The sequence below is a fragment of the Sorex fumeus genome, unplaced genomic scaffold (assembly GCF_029834395.1).
Source record: "Sorex fumeus unplaced genomic scaffold, SorFum_2.1 ptg000097l, whole genome shotgun sequence".
In the NCBI taxonomy this organism is placed as follows: domain Eukaryota; kingdom Metazoa; phylum Chordata; class Mammalia; order Eulipotyphla; family Soricidae; genus Sorex; species Sorex fumeus.
The window spans coordinates 442397-459209 of record NW_026606154.1 but is presented as its reverse complement, the minus strand read 5'-3'; the positions used below and the strand labels follow the sequence as shown (position 1 = coordinate 459209).

General features: G+C 60.3%; 1 protein-coding gene across 2 annotated transcripts in view; it reads left to right on the top strand.

Moving 5' to 3' along the window:
* Positions 1 to 15616, top strand: part of KCNIP1 (potassium voltage-gated channel interacting protein 1) — a 94255-nt gene extending 78639 nt beyond the window's left edge. The window contains exons 2-9 of one of the 2 annotated variants that reach the window (XM_056133095.1): positions 2966 to 2998; positions 5928 to 6052; positions 6375 to 6444; positions 6750 to 6820; positions 7158 to 7265; positions 8594 to 8698; positions 9487 to 9549; positions 15523 to 15616. In XM_056133095.1, coding sequence (XP_055989070.1) covers positions 2966 to 2998; positions 5928 to 6052; positions 6375 to 6444; positions 6750 to 6820; positions 7158 to 7265; positions 8594 to 8698; positions 9487 to 9549; positions 15523 to 15570 — 623 coding nt within the window. In that variant the 3' untranslated portion in view covers positions 15571 to 15616. The remainder of the gene's footprint in view (positions 1 to 2965; positions 2999 to 5927; positions 6053 to 6374; positions 6445 to 6749; positions 6821 to 7157; positions 7266 to 8593; positions 8699 to 9486; positions 9550 to 15522) is intronic. The other variant, XM_056133096.1, reaches the window with a different exon arrangement.
* The last annotated feature ends 1197 nt before the right edge of the window (positions 15617 to 16813 follow it).

The window sequence follows — 16813 nt, the reverse complement described above, 5'->3', positions numbered from 1 at the left end:
TGGGGCCCTGGGTACTGTGGGAACACCGTCCCGTGACCCCCACGGTCTGCGGGTGGCAGGGCAGGAGCCTGTCCCGGAGAGAGAGCACCAGCAGGGCAAATGGGGGCTCCTCTTTGCCATGACGTGGCCGACACGGAAGCAGAGAAGGGCAGAGCGGAGAGACCTGGCCCTCCCTGTCTGTGGGAGGGTCACACCGCGTCCTCACGCTGCTCAGTGGGAAAGAGTGAGTCAGAACTGCACTGGGACTTTGCCTCACTCTGGACAGAGGGGCCAGGACCCCGGGGAGAGAACAGGAATCGGTCACTGTGTTGGGGATGGGGGTCCAGGCACGGAGGGACAGGGACAATGATTCATGGACAAACAGCATCCAGAGGCTGGACCATAGCATGCATTGCGGGTGCAGCCAGGCACGGGCTTGACTCATGGCCGGCCCCAATTCAATCCTGGACACCACCCAGGGTCATTCCCTGCCCCCTGCACTGCCAGCAGTGAGCCCTGAGCACAGAGCCTGCAGGAGTGAGCCCTGAGCAGTGCCAGATGTGTGAAGGAAGGAAAGAAGAGCAAAAGTATCCTTAAAAAAATTAATAAAGTAGGACTGCCCGCGGTCCAGCAATTCTGCACCCACTGGCGGGCACCCCCACAGAGGGCACAGCAGCACGACAGCACAGATGCGCGGGTTTGAGGCTCCCAGGACGGCCTGGGGACAGTCCAGTCCCAGCTGGTGGGTGAGGGGTTGAGAGAGTGTGAGTTCCACATACAATGGAGCATTACTCGACTTTGTGGAGGGATGAAATGAGTAAAATCGGGAGAAAGACAAACAGGTGACTGGGGCCAGTGGGAGGGCTTTGCCCTGTGCGTGGCGGGCCTAGGTTCAATCCCCAGCATCCCCCCAACATCCCACAGAGTCCTACAGTTCTGCCAAGAGTGACCCTTAGCACGAAGCCAGAAGTAAATCCTGATCATCGCCAGGAGTGATCCTGAGCATAGAGCCAGGAGTAAACCCTGCGCACTGCCAGGAGTGATCTCAAGCACAGAGCCAGGAGTAAATCCTGAGCACCACGAGGAATGATCAGAAGTGGTCCCGAGCACAGAGCCAGGAGTCAGCCCTGGCCCCCAGACCATCGCCTAGAGTTTCTGCCTTGGTCAACATAGCCCGTGACCTGACGCTCCCAGCTGAGCCCCCCAGCTGAGCGGGAGTAAGGTGCGGCCATGGACAGGGGCAGGGGCATGGACAGTGGGGACTCGAGGGTGAGGGCCCCTCAGGGCCGCGGCCTTCTCCTGGCCCTGAAACATGCTTTGGGGACTCCTCCTTCCTGTCTGCTAGGACGGCCTGAGAGGCTTGGTGTCCCTGGCACCCTCCGTTCCTGTCACAGCCCCACAATCAGCTCAGGACATCGCCTGCTGGTGACACTGGCTACTTGTATTACTCATCTGACAGTTACTGTTGGGCACTCTGGGGTCACCGGCCAATCAGCCTGGTGCTCAGGCTTAGTGACATGTGCTGGGGGCTGTCAGGGCTGGGGAGCCCCGGGGCCCCTCTCAGCAGTGCTCAGGCTGACCCTGATGGTGTTGGGGGCCCAAGGTGTGCAGGACAGAACTATACCCCTGCCGATGCACTCCTCTGACCACTGAGCCATCTCCCTGGCCCCTGACAGTTCCAGGGGGTGCCCTCCCAGCAGTGCTCAGGGGCCAGGGACTCACCCAAGCTGGGCCCAGCTGGGCTGGCCATATGGTCACGAGGGTGCTGGTGTGCTGCTCGGACCCGTGGCAAGAGAGTGGGATGATGGGCCGGGCTTTGTGCGTGTAGGTGTGTGCTTGGCCCTGACCCCCCATACACACACACACACACACACACCCTGCAGTATGCTGATATGAAGCCATGCTCCAACACACCTTTGTGTGGAGAGGCTGGCAAGGGTCCCAAAGGCCTGGCTCCCTCCGACAGAAGCAGCGCTGCTCAGAGACAGAATGGGGGTCCCTCCGGACTGAGAGAGGGGTGGACCCGAGCGCTTGAAAGGGGCTGGAGGGCTTCAGGAGGACGAGGTCCATCCCTGGAAGCGGAACATGAGCGGAGTTTTCTGCCCTGAGACAGTGGGGCTGGGGAGAGGGGCTGGACGGGGGGGGAGGGAGGGAATGTGCGGAGCGTCGGGGAAGCCTTCATCATCAGGTCAGGCTCATGGGAGTCCACGCTGGACTCGGCTCATGACTCGCTGCCCAGCCCCGCTTCTAAGAACTGGGGCCTCCCACGGAGAACTTAGGGGAGCAGACAGGTCTGCCCTCCCCGCCTCCAAGAAGAATCTTCACTCCGGAGGGATCAGAAAGGGGAGAGGGAAAAAAATGACTTCCCCTGGACTCAGGCCCCAAGTGCCCACCAACGCCCCGTCTCCCGCCCCACACCTGGCTCGTGTCCATGCCTTCCTACGTGGGCCTCGGGCAGACCCGGCCTGCCCACTGCCGGCTGGCACAGCCCCGAGCCCTCTCCCGTGTCCTGCCCCGCTGCCTGGCCCTGTCTGAGACCAGTCTCGTTTCTGGGTGGGGGAAGAGGACTGGGTGGGCAGGGGCTGCGCCAGCACTGGCTGGGATAAGGAGGAACGGGCACTTCCGCTCTAGCCACGGGTCCTGGGAGGGGTCTGCCGTTGGGGGGGGGGATGGGGGCGCTTCATCCCGGGCCATGGCACCGTGCATCCTCTTCCACGCCATCCCATCTTGGCTGCATGGCTGCATGGCTACGGGCCTGCTCGGGGCGCCCACTGCTGGGAGCCATGGGCACTGCCGGCTCTGGCCTGTTCTCACCTGGAAGGGGGAGCCTCCCCCCCGGCTGGGCTGCACTGGGCGCTCGCTGGACAGGACCCGGTCACCCCCACCCACACCCCCCACCCAGCACGCGGTCCCCACAGAGAATGAGAGTGTGCTCCTGTTTGCCTGCTGGATGGATCTGGTTCAACGTCTTCTTACTCTCTCCTAGACATCGCCTGGTGGTATTACCAGTATCAGAGAGGTAAAAGCCCCCAGGAGCGCGACGTGTCCCCAGGGCCGGCCTCCCCGAGCAGCGAGGGACGCCAGGGCGCGCAGGCGGCCGCTGTCTCCCCGGGCTGGGCTCCTCCCCTCCTGCTCCGAACCTTGGCATTTTATGGTGCTTTCCTGTGTCTCAGCCCCCAGTGCTCGGGCTGGGGCCAAATCGTGTGAGGCAGGCGGTGGGAGAGTGGACGGACGCCGGGGGCTGGGAGGGCACTGCCAACAAACACACACACGCACATGCACACACACGCATGCATACACACACAACCCTTTCCCTCTGTGCTTACACACAGAAACATGCACACGCCCACGCACGCACACACACATGCACACACACATACACCACTTTCTCTCTGCTTACACACACGCACAAGCATACACACACAGACACGCACACACACAACTTCCCCTCTGCTTATACACACACATGTGCACACACAGACACATACACACCCCCTCCCCTCTGTGCTTACACACACACACACACACACACACACACACACACACAGAGGTGCCCAGTGAGAACGAGAGAAGGCAGCGGCCCTGGCCTGCATGGGCTTCCCTGCAGTGTCGCCAGTGAAGTTTCAGGAACCTGCAGGCACGGTTCAGAGCCCACAAAGACCCGCCCTGCCCTTGAGGGGGCTTCGGAGGCCGTTGGGTATCAGGTGTTGGCCTTGGGCTGTTGGCTGTGGATGTTCTAACGGGAGACACCTCCAGCACTCAGACTCCATCTGCCCACGTCAGCTGTCCCGGGGCCCCGGGCAGCAGGGAGCCCGGCCCATGGACAATACCTGGACCGGCCTCAGACAGGGCTGTGTGGGGCATTTCCGGTGCTGGACACCCCGATGGGTGGGTGGCATGTGGCATGACTGGGGCTCTGGAGAGGATGGACACCGCCGCTCGCCCCTGGGCTGTGCTGAGTCCTCCCATCCCCCGTCCCTGACTCAGAGTGAGCAGCCACATGGAGCGTGCACCCATCAGGACTGCTCTGGTCACAGCCGCCTCCAGACCCAAAGCCTGTGAATACGAGAAGCATCTAATTCAGCCCCCTTGTACCCGGCCCCCCAAGAGCGCCCCGCCACCGCTCACCTTTGGCCTCTGACTCCCGAACGCACCCTGAAGTATCATTGATAACAAAAATAACCACAAGCAGTGTTCTGGCCGCGGGGGGGAGGGGGACCCTGCTCCCCGCATGGGTGGGTGGAAGTCGGGGTGCAGGCACGGAGAGCCCCTGCACTGGCCCCGAGCTGGGCTTGGGGGAGGTTCCTCCTCGGGGAGCCGGGCCCTCCCCCCTTTCCTGGAACCCAGGCAAGCTGCGGGGGCTGGGTGGGCACTGGAGGGGCGTGGTGCCCACTGTGGGTGTCCCCTGGCCACTGTCCCCTGACTTCCGGCTGGCACGCAGAGATGGAAGGGAGGGAAGGTTGGGAGAAAGGACGCCCCCGAGTGAGATGGACAGAGGGATGCATGCCTTTGCGGGGGGGTGGGGCTCACAGAGAAACCAGGAGAAGGATAGGGCTCGCCCACATACACAGGACAGGCCCCCTCCCCGCCCACCGGTGGCTTTGGAACCTTCCATACAGCTGCTCTCAGGCTGACTGAGCCTGGGCTCACACGACACAAGGACAGACTCGGCATCAAGACGCCCCTGGGTTCCTGCCTCCGGAAGGCTGCTCGGACCCCCTGTTCTGGGACCCTCTCCCGCGGCCATGCAGCCTGGTGGTTAGAGGGGATGAGAAAGCCCGACCTGGGGCGGCCTCACGGGCCCCCCTGCTGAGGGTCTCGGCTCCCAGTTGTGAGGGCGCCTTCCAGCCAGGGAGTGAGTGAGGCGTCCCCGATGCCCTCACTCGGCACCCCTCACCAGGGTGAGATCTGACGGGGTTCCTGCCCAGGCATCCGGGGGCCATGCACCTGGACACGGCCGGCAGAGCCAACAGGAGGAGCTTCCAGGCAAGGTCACTCTCCCTTCTCCAAGGCGTGTTTGGGGGGCCGGAGCGATAGCACAGTGGGGTGGGCATTAGCCTTGCACGTGGCTGACCCGGATTCGATTCCCAGCATCCCATCTGGGGTGGGTGTTGGGGGAGACACGACACCTCTTTTCTCCTGACCCCACATGGAGGGAACAGGGGCCCCGCCACCCTGCACTGAGGCAGTGACCTCTGGGGCTTGTCGCCAAGTGCTCCAACCTCTCTGGGGTCCTTCCCCGATGCCCATGACCTTAGGGGAGGCAGAGCACAGCCCCCCGCACCCACCAAACAGACCCTAACGGTTCCAAGTCTCTGAAGGCAGAGTGACCATGGTGGGGGGACCTGAGGACAGAGAGGGCCCTGACCAGAGCCACACCAGCCAGGAGCCCGCTCGCTCCCCCTCACAACACAGAGCCCCACCTCTGCCTACACACACGGTCCCACGGGCCACCACTGCCAGGCAGCCTGCCTGGATGCCCCTCCCCTGGGCGCCATTTCCGGTCATGCAGTCTTTAGGTTGGCCAATGCCCTGCTGCCCATCGTGTGTCCCCAGGTCGAGTCCCGGCAAACACTCTGTTGGGCCCCCAGAAGCGGCTCTTGGAAACCCCCGCGTCCCACTGAGTGGATCTGGGTGGGGCCTTACGGCTGGACTAATCTGTGTAAAATGGCAATGTCAAGGGGGGGTCAATGCCCAGGGCTTGAATGACCCCCCACGACACCCCAGCGGGAGTGGCCCCCAGGGGAACTGTGCCCTGCGTGGTCTGGCGTGATGTGTCCTCAATGATGCATCCGGCTCACGGTTCAGCTGTGCCACGTCTCCCCAGGGGCCGTTGGGGGGGGGGGGGAGCTTGTCCCTCCGCTCGGGAAATCTGGGGCTGTCCCCGGGGGCTGGGGGACCCCGAAACCCAGAGAGCCGCTGTCGAGGGGCCCCGTCTCCGCCCGCAGATAAGACGGAGGACGAACTGGAGATGGCGGTGGTCTGCCACCGGCCCGAGGGTCTGGAGCAGCTGGAGGCGCAGACCAACTTCACCAAGCGGGAGCTGCAGGTCCTCTACCGCGGCTTCAAGAATGTGAGTCCCCGCTGGCCCCTGAGAGTCCGCCCCCTGCCCCCCCCACGAGACCCCCACACCCCTTCCATCCAGGCTGCTCTCCCCCCCCCCCCCCACAGCTCTGAATGGGAAGCAACTGTTTCCAAAAAGTATCAATCCCTAGAGGTGTGGCCAGCGCCAGCCACGTGGAGGGGTTGGAGGTTCCCCTCCTGGACGGGCTGAGCCGGGACCCCCTCCCCCCTAGATGCGTCCAGCCTTGCAGGGCCCGTTCTCGGGAGGTGCCCTCCAGGACTGGGAATCTTTGGGAGCCCCCGTGGCCCCCACTGACAGCCCCTTCCCACAGGAGTGCCCCAGTGGGGCGGTGAATGAGGAGACCTTCAAGCAGATCTACGCGCAGTTCTTCCCTCACGGAGGTGAGCCGGGCGCCCGCGCTGTCCTGGGCAGGGAGGCACCTGACCTGGCACCCAGCGCTGCCTGCCCTGCCCCAAGAGGCCTCACTGCCCCCCATGTCCAGGGCAGATGCGGTGTGAGGTGCCCGTGGTCACACCTGAGGGTTACAGGCTGAGAGCCGGCCAGGCTCGGGGGTGGCCTTGGATGTGACTCCCCCGGGCAGAGTCCGGGACCCCGGGGCCAGGCAGCCTGGTGCCCCCACGGGCCAGCCCTCCCTCTAGCCCGTGGGTGAGGCACCCGGGGACCCACCTCCCTCTTTGCCTCGCAGACGCCAGCACGTACGCCCACTATCTCTTCCATGCCTTCGACACCACCCAGACGGGCTCCGTCAAGTTTGAGGTATGCCAGCGGGGCGGGGCAGGGCGGGGCAGGATGAGCAGGAGCCCCCCAGCAGTGCCCCTGGAAGCAGCCAGCCCACCTCAAGCTCAGGGACTGTTGCAGAGCTCACAGGCCCCCTGGTCACCCCGTGGCCGGCGGGCTCCATGCTCAGTGGTCGGCAGGACTCACTTCCCAGCATCCCCCCGACAGCCCTCATGGGATGGTGGGGGAGGGTCCTTGTTTCCTCAGGGCCGGACAGCGGGGGGCCAGGGGGCAGTGACCTGACCCAGGGGTGCCAGCAGGAGAGTGGGGGGGGAGACAGGGCGGAGCCTTCCCCGACTTTGTCTGTCCCTGGCAGGACTTCGTGACGGCCCTGTCCACTCTCCTGCGTGGCTCCGTGCATGAGAAGCTCAGGTGGACATTCAACCTGTACGACATCAACAAGGACGGCTACATAAACAAGGAGGTCGGCAGGCAGGGGTGGGCGGGTCAGCCCTGGGGGGGTGCAAGTGTCAGGGTGTACCGGAGCAGTCTGTTTCCGAGTTTCCTTTCACTTACTCCCAGCACAGTGCTCTGTGACCCCAGCCCTGACGCAGCCGTTTCCCATCAGGCCCTGGGACCGGGCTGGGACAGGCTGACACATGCCGGCATCACGCCCCACCCCAGTACCCCAGTGACCCACACGTCCCTGTGCCAGTAGGCCCTCACGCACTGACCATCCCATGGGCCAAGAAGCCCCGAGCTCAGACCCTAGGACAGACCTCACGGCACAGACAGGAGCCCGAGCAGGAGGCCGGGACAAGAGCAGGAAGGGGCCGGGGCCACTCATGGCCCCGCAGGGCAACGGGACACCAGCTCAGGGCTGTGAGCGCCCCGACATGGCACCTCCTGCAAATCCAAACTGACTCCATGAGGCGTCGGACTCTGGCGGTCACACACAGTGGACCCGGAGAGCCGCCAGCATGGGCCTGTTGGGCAGGGGAGGGGCCTGCCCTTTACTACACTCCCCTGCTGGTCTTCTCGGGGGGCAGTGCCGTGGGCAGGGGGCACAAGAGATGGAACCTAGAACCTCAGACAGTGAGGCCGGCCTTCTCGCCCGCAGCTGCGTCCTGGCCTCAAGTGGATTTTAAGTCCCTGCTCTTAGGAAAGGAATGGAGAGGACAGGGAAGGGCTGGGGAGAGGAGGAGAGTAGGCAGGGGGGAGGGGAGGAGAAGAGAAAGGAGAAAGGCGGGAGAGGGACAGAGAGGGTCGGGGAGAGAGGATGGAGTGGGGAGGGCAGAGGAGAGGAGAGAGGAGAGAGAGAAGAAGGGGGGAGGAGAGGAGAGAGCATGGGGGGAGAGGGCGGGGAAGGCCCCAGCCCGAGGAAGTAGAGTCCCGGGCACTGTCCTCGCTGGTCTCCGAGGGGAAGGACCTCAGGGACAGATCCTGGAACAGACTGGTGAGTACCAGGGGCTCAGGGTCAGGCGTGGCCACTGAGTCTGGATCTCGGGTGCGTCTAAAACTCTTAACTGGCCCCCAGGCGACGGGGCGGGAACAGGCAAGCCCCCCAGGCCCCGGGGTGTGTGCGGAGAGAGGGACAGCGGGAGGCTGGCCCGGGGACCCCCCCTGTAGGCACCCCCTAAGCAGGGGTCCAGAGGGAACTGTGGGGTGGGTGGGGTTGGGGGGGTCACACAGTGGGGTCGCAAGCAGAAAGGCCCCTGAGCTGCCCCTCTGGTGCAGTGGCTGGGGTTGGGGGGGGTCCTGGCGGAGCCCCGGTGGGTGGTGGCCACTCAGAGGCGTGCTGTCCCCGCGCAGGAGATGATGGACATCGTCAAGGCCATCTACGACATGATGGGCAAGTACACGTACCCTGTGCTCAGGGAGGACACGCCCCGGCAGCACGTGGACGTCTTCTTCCAGGTACAGCCCAGCCAGGCCACGGGGGCGGGGGGGGGGGCTTGTTCGGCAGACAAGGTCTGGATGAGACAGTCAGTGGGCGGCAGGGGACACTGGGGACAGACCCAGGGGGTGGCACAGAGGTGTCCTGAGGCACGTGGCTGGGAAGTGGGGTCGCTCTGACTCGTGGTCGGGGACAGTCATCTGGGCACACTGCCAGCCTGGCACGGGGAGCTCCTTCTAGGCCGGACACTCAGAGGCAGGCGGAAAAGCAGGGGCTCCTCCAGGCTGTCCCAGCCAGGTCACAAGGCACCTGAGATAGCGGGACAGCTCGCAGCTGCACGGTGCGGGGGAGGGGGGTGTCCCCACAGGGCGGGAGAGTAAAGTGTCCCCATGGGGCAGGATACGGGTGTCCACAGTGTACCCGAGATGGGTGTGTCCCTTGGGAGTTTCCGGTGCCTCACTGTGGGTACCGTACTGCCCAGTGGTCAGGGTCCAGCAGGACGGGGCTGGGACTTGGGGCCCAGACACTGGTTCTGACTCAGGTTCTGCCAGGACGAGGCCACAGGTGTTCACGGGCGGCGGAGAGTCCGGGGCATAGCTCAGGGCCAGCATACGCCTGACCGGCTACCTCCCAGCCCCTGTGCCTCTGATCCCCGACACAGCAGGGTGCGGGCCTGGCCCCCCTGGGCTCGCCTGGGCTGGTCCCCACATCCCTGCCGGGGACCCCCGAGAAAAGCTGCTCAGAGGACAGCGGTTTTTCAGACACACGTCACCAGACTGTTCAGAGCGTCTCCTGGTTTCTCTTTCAGAAAATGGACAAAAACAAAGACGGCATCGTGACGCTGGATGAGTTTCTCGAGTCCTGCCAGGAGGTAAGTTGTCCTGCAGGCAACTCGGGGTGCAGGATCTCTATTTTGGGGGTCTGAGGGAGATAGACAGGGAGGCTGGGCTGACCCTCAGTCACTGGGGATGGGGATTGTGGAATTCTCCCTGGCAGCAGAGCCGCAAAGCAGCTCCAGAAGGTCTCGGTGAAACAGGGATTCCTTACTGGGGGGGATGGGGCCACACAGGTGGTGCCCAGGGGTCTCTCCTGAAGGGCTCGGGGGCCACGGGGGGGGACTCCCCCCACGTGGCTGCTGCAGGCCTGCCCCCAGGGGCTCAGAGCACCTGCAATGAATGACTGAGAGCCTGGGGGCAGCACAGAGGGCGGGAGCCCCTGCTGGACCCTGGACTCCAAAGAGCTACCTCCGCGGCCAAGGTCCCTTCTCCCCGTGTCCTCACAGAGGCCACGCACACACTCAACACCAGGAAGGACAGACACTGGGGCGTCAGGGAGCTTCTGGGGCACCCGCAGGCAGGGCGGGTAACTGCCCAGCAGCTGGGCACCTGGGGGGGGGGGTGACCAAGGCCCATGGGCAGCGTCACAGGCTGACGGAAAGAACAAGAACAAGAACCACCCAGACGTGGCATCTGAACCCTGGGGGGGTGTGAAAAGGCAACCCACGGAGCCTCGGGTCAGTGGGAGGAGATAGAAGCAGCAAAGGAGCCATGAGACCAACATGAACAGAGCCCTCGGGGGGTTCTCTAAGGAAGCGGAAGGGGGGTCGCGGTGGGGCTGACACCCCAGAGGGCCAGGCGTGCTGGGGGCCCGCAGGGACGGCAGCAAAGCGGGTCGGAGCCAGGAGCCGAAAACCAGCCACGATAAACAAAACCTCCCCCACAGGCAAAAGCCCAGAACCTGATGGGGTCAGAGCTGGCCCCCCTTTGGAGAATGTCCCCCACCCCCACCCCCGTCCTTCCCAAGAGACAAGGGCCAGGGCTGCGGCCGGGGGTCTCGTCTGCTGGAGGTTGGGCTTAGTCCTGGCACCAGCAAGACGAGGAGGGGACCCTCCACACACTCCATGGCCAGCATTATCGTGTGGCCAGCAGGTGGACGGCTGTGGCTAGACAGTGTACAGTGAGGGGAGGCGCCAGGCTGGCAGACGGCCAATGCAGGTCCCCTCCCCTCCCCCCATATGGTCCCAGGAGCCCCGCCAGGGGTATTCCATTAGCATAGAACCAGGAGTAAGCCCTGAGCACCACCCGGTGTGGTGGCCCAAAAACACAAAATCCAGCAGCGGATGTCAGTGGTGTGAACGGATAGCCCGGTCCCCAGCGGAGACAGCTCAGGGCCTCGACAGGAGGGTGGAAATGCACATGGAATAATGCATTCCCCAAGGGCAAGTGGGGTTCATTCCCATGTTTGCAAACCAAAGGCCAGAGGCACAGTCCTGGCTCATAGCTCACCCTGCTTCAATCCTCAGCACTGCATGGCCCCCTGACAGCACCCAAGAAGGGTCCCCAGGCCTCCAGGCAATGCCTGGGAGACCCTCCAAAATGCACATACATATACATATGTTGAATCTCCTGCCCCCGCGCCAGACTGCCTTCACCAGGGCCCCTTGGAGGGGGGTGGATTGAGTTTCCCTCCCCGCCCTGAGCAGAGCCCCGGCAGCCGAAAACCTCCAGAACCCAGCCACAGCCATGCCCAAGGCCACTCTCCACACGCTCAGATAAGCCTCACACATGAAGGAACCAACAGAAGAGCGGGGCCTGTGGCTGAGATGCTCAAGCCTGCTCAGATCGGAACTGGGCCTCCTCCACCCAGGTCCCCCGTTTTCTAATTGCTTGGTACTCACACCCACAAACTGCCCCAGGTGCCATGTAATCTCATCAACGGCCAAGATCCAGAGACTATAAAATAAAGCTCCAGGAAGAGAGTGACGCAGAATCTCCTGCCTCCGTCCGTCTCGGGGAGCCCGGCAACCTGCCGAGGGTATCCTGCCCACACGGCAGAGCCTGGCAAGCTCTCCGTGACGTATATTTGATATGCCAAAAACAGTAACAATAACAGGTCTCATTCCCCTGACCCTGAAAGAGCCCCCGATAAGCTGCGGAAATCTCAGGGCTGGGATGAATGGAGACATTACTGGTGCCCGCTCAAGCAACTCAGTGAACAACGGGAGGGCAAGTGATACATGTTATTTGCTCTGTGTAAGCAAATGAATCGATGCAATATATCACATCAACAGAAGAAACTTCCTATCAATAAACAGAGAAAGCTTGATGGATTCAACACCTGATTACTTACACCTCAATTAGTAAAAGCGTAGGTGACAAATCCACAGCTCACATCGTACTAAACAGCGGAAACTAGCAAGGCTCCCTCGAACACAAGGACACCCACTTACTGCTGTTGTTCAGTCGAGCACTGAAGACCAGGGGCTGGAGTGGTAGTGCAGGGGGAAGGGCAGTTGCCTTGTAGGCGGCCAATTGGGGGTCAATCCCGGGCATCTTATATGGTACCCTGAGTACTGCCAGGAGCTCTTCCTGAATGCAGAGCCAGGAGTAACCCCTGAATACAGTCAGGTGTGTCCCCAAAACCAACAACAACAAAAAAGTTTTGAGAGTCTGAACTAGGCACAAAAATCAGGGATCCAAAGTGAAAAAGAAATAGAAGTATCACTGTTGGCATATGCTATGATGACCCCCAATAATCCACTAAGAATCAACTAGAAACAACCGATGTAGAAAAGGTGGACTGTATAACCACAAATTTGCTGCATTTCTATATGCAAGCAATGAAGTAGGAAAGAAAGAAAAAACGGATATGGTGCCGCCAGCAGGTCAACCTGTACCTGCAGGGTGAGTGCACCAGTAGCCTGATGGTGCCTTCAGACTTCCAGATACCCCAAAATTGCTGCCGTGCCTTTGATCAGAACCCAACAACTTGGAGCCAAGTTTGCCAAAAAATTAAACAGCCAAAAGTTAGGTATGTGGGAGACACACCCACAAACCACCTCTGGTTCAGCTATATAAGGTAAAGGTAAAGGTAAAGGCCCTCCCGTTGATTGTCGATTTGCTCGAGTGGGCCCAGTAACGTCTCCATTGGAGACTTTGTTGTTACTGTGTCTGGCATATCGAATACTCTCGGTAGCTTGCTGGGCTCTCCGAGAGGGGCGGAGGAATCGAACTCGGGTCGGCCATGTTGGCCACGTGTAAGGCAAACGCCCTACCCACTGTGCTATCAGCTATATAAGCTCATTTATTGGCCTTATTTCAGAGACCCATAAATCTCGAAAGAGATCAAAAGACACAGTTAGGGTCTGTAACATGGATGTAGGTGGGAACCCATGATTGAGAGCTCCAGGCCCGTTTGGATTGAAACTGGGCCTCCTCCACCCAGACCCTCAGTTTTCCAGTTGCTTGGCAGTCACACCCACAAACTGCCCTTGGCACCATGTAACCTCATCAATGGCAAATACCCAGAGACTATAAACTAAAGCTCCCAGAAGAGAGCACCACAGAATGTCCTGACCCCGAGCCAGGCTGTCTTCACCAGGGCACCTCGGAGGGGAGCGGGTTGAGTTTCCCTTCCCACCCCAAGCAGAATCCCTGCCGCCCAAAACCTCCAGAACCCAACTGCTTCCATGCCCAAGGCCACTCTCCACACACTCGGATGAGCCTTACCCAAGAGGGGACGAGCCTCAATCAAGACTTGATGAACCTCACCCAAGAGTGGACCAGCAGGAAAACCCAGCTATGTGGGAACCTGTGACTGAGATCTCCAAGCCCGCTCAGATCGGGACTGGGCCTCCTCCCCCCAGGTCCCCAATTTTCCAGAAGCTTAGCAGTCACACCCACAAACTGTCCCTGGCGCCATGTAATTTCATCAATGGCCAAGACCCAGAGACTATAAACTAAAGCTCCCGGAAGAGAATGACGCAGAATTTCCTGGACATTATATTCTATCCATAACAAGCGATACAAACAAATTTTCTAGCATTGCCTTTTCGGCAGGTTTGAGAGGTGGTGGGACTGTGGTGGTGGTGTCGAAATATCGAATGTAACCAAAGTAGAGAGAGAGTGTGGGGGAAATTGTCTGCCATGCAGGCAGGGGAGGGGTTGGCCTGGGGTGAGGTGGCGAGAATACTGGGGATATCGGTGGTGGAAAACGTGCACTGGTGAAGGGATGGGTGTTTGATGATTATATGACCAAAGCTCAAACATGGAAGCATTGTAACTATCTCATGGTGAATAAAAAAAAAGGGGGGGATAACAATAATAAAATTAAATTAAATGCAGAGTTCATGCCCAATTCAATCAATCAGCTTAATCAATGGCTGAATAAATAGCAGTACTCCTGCATTATTAAAAAAAAAATAAAAAGCAAACCCATTTACAACTGCACCTAAGAGAATTAAGCACCTTGAGAAAAACTTAATGAAGGAAATAAAAGTCCTGCACATCCAAAAATGGTAAAAGCAAAAATGATAGAACCTTGTGCAGCCTGCAAGAGACACATCAGAACAGTCAGAGCAAACACAGGCTCAAAGTGAAATGGTGGAAAACAGGATTTCAAGGAAATAACTCCCTTCAAAAGGCTGGTGTGGCCATTCATAAATCCGATAACACAGATGTCAAAGTTTTTTTAAAAAAAAGTTATAAGGGACAGGGGCGGGCGTTTCTAAGCAATCAAGAGACATGAGCCCTCGACCTACTAACCAGACCAAATCAACATGGTTTTAAAGGAAGGGATGGAAGAGATGGACTTAGTGGAAAAACCGAATACACATTCTCCTCCAGTGCACCTGGGACATTCTCCAAGCCAGACCCATGCATCCGTCAAATCAAGAGGATAGAACCAATATCAACTGTTCTCTCTGGCCAAGATCTGCTGAAAATGGAAGTTCGTCACAAACAGAAACAGGCGTGGGGCAAGTGGGAGATGCAGAATTCAAACACTTGGAAATTAAACAACTCACGACTGAACAACTTGTGGGTCAAAGAGGAAGTCACAGGGGCTGGAACGATAGCACAGCGGGTAGGGCGTTTGCCTTGCACACAGCCAACATGGCCGACCCTAGTTCGATTCCCAGCATCCCATATGGTCCCCCGAGCACCGCCAGGAGTAATTCCTGAGTGCATGAGCCAGGAGTAACCCCTGAGCATCGCCGGGTGTGACCCAAAAAGCAAAAAAGAAAAAAAAAAGAGGAAGTCAGATTTTTCCTCCCCAAAACCAAACAAGTTAGTCCCTTGAATCATCCCAGTTCCTGTCACTCTTCCTTGACATGGATTCAAAGCTATAATTTTCTACATGCTCTCTCTCTCTCTCTTTCTCTCTCTCTCTCTCTCTCTCTCTCTCTCTCTCTCTCTCAGAGTGTGTGACCTTTGGCTTCTTTGTTTTGTCTACATTCTCTGTGATGTCTCTTCTGAGGCAGTGTTTCATAGACTGTATTATTTTACTAATCAAGTGGGGGAGGAGGAGGACATTAATGCAATCAGAAGTATGTATGTGCTCACCTGTGTATCGTTATACATCTAAGCAAGCCTGAGTTTTTAAGCAGGATCTATTAATTGATACAATAAAAATTAAATCCAAAAAAAAAAAAACAAAGAGAGAGAAAGTCAGAGAAGAAATCAAACGATTCCTTGAACGTATCGGACACAGCAAAATCAAAGGTAAGGGACAGTTCACAGCACGGCAGGCGTCCACTCCTTTCAGAGCCCGCACTTGGACAAACTGGCTGACCTCTACCTCATGGGGGTGTCCAGGGCCCAGTCACTGGTCTTACACTCTCGCCAGCTGCCCCTCAGGGTATCCCCCTCCCTGGCATGTTCATTCCTGTAGCCCAGGCCCAAGGGTCAGCCGCTGACCCTCCTGGCCCCGCCATCGTCCAGCCTCCAACTCACTCCGTCCCCTGTCTGGGCTGCAGGACTGCCTCCTCCCCTCACCACCCCTCCTTTCTGTGTGGCGACCCCCAGGGCGGCCTCTGACCCTCCTCTCTCTCCCCTCTGCCCTGCAGGACGACAACATCATGAGGTCCCTACAGCTGTTCCAGAACGTCATGTGACGGCGGCCCCCCCCACGGCTCTCAGAGCCCCCTGGACCCCCTGCGGGGTCCCCCTCTGCCTCCTCCTGAGGCCACGCCCGCCGACTCAGAGCCTGCCGGGTCTGGAAGCATGCCCCTCCGCCCGCCCGCTCTCACCATCACGCTCCATCTGCTGCCAACCCGCCCGGCCGACCTCGGTGGGCCTGAACCAGGGACCGCTCGCCTGGGACCTGGCCCTGGGCCTCGGGCCGGGGGGCACCCTGCACTGCACCCCACAGCTGGACTCTGCCATCACCATGGGGGGGAGCCAGCCTCCCACCCTCATACAGACCCCAACGGAGGGGGTCTCGGCCGAAGGGGAAGGCTGGCGGGGCCCTGCTTGTGCCCGTCTCCTCTCCCGAGCCAGCCACCTGCATGCCCGCGCCCCTCACAACACCTGCACTTCATGTACTTTTCTACCACGTTCCACTCAATAAAAGGAACCGTTTCTTACGTGCTTTTTGTTTCCTGTGGACCCCCCGGGGTGGGAGAGGGGTGGAGTGTCCACTCCTGCAGTCCCTGGGTCAACCCTGGCCCGAGGCAGCCGGTTCCCGCGGTTCCTGCAGCCTGAGACCCCCCCCCCCCCACGCATCGTCCACTCCTGACAATCTGAGGCCGGACCCTGGGTCTCGGTTTCCCCTCAAGCTGCCCGGGAGAAAGACAAAGTGCTAGCAGGGCCCCTCTCAGAACCCCCACGGAGCCTGGGGGGCTGCGGAACCTTCCGGAAGGGGGAGCTCCTGCTTCTTGGTGAGGCAACATGCTTGGCAAGCCGTCGACTGAGATCTGGCCCAGTGAGAGGCCTCCTCTGACTGTCACCCAGATCCCCAGAGTGGCCCCAGGCACTTGTGACAGGACAGGGCTCCGGGGATGGGGGTTCTGGGGGGGGACGGGAGGACAGGGTGGGTCCCACAAAAGGAGGCAGCTGGGGGGTGGGGTGAGGTGCCCTGCCCAGGTGGGTGCTGCATGTCTTGCCGCCACTAGATGGCGCAGGCGCCCCGCCGAATCAGCGGGGGGGGGGGGGGGGGGGGGGGGGGAGGAGGGCGCGTCCGGGAGACTGTCCTGGGGAGCTGGGCCCCCCGGCGTGCCCAGTGCACCAGCACCTGCTGCCAGCTCTGCAGCCAGGCTCAGAACCCTTCACCGCTTCAGAGCCAAAAGACTGGCCCCTGCACACTGGTCCCTCTGCGGGCCCACTAGGGTCATCCTCTCACGGCCTGTTCCATAGCCA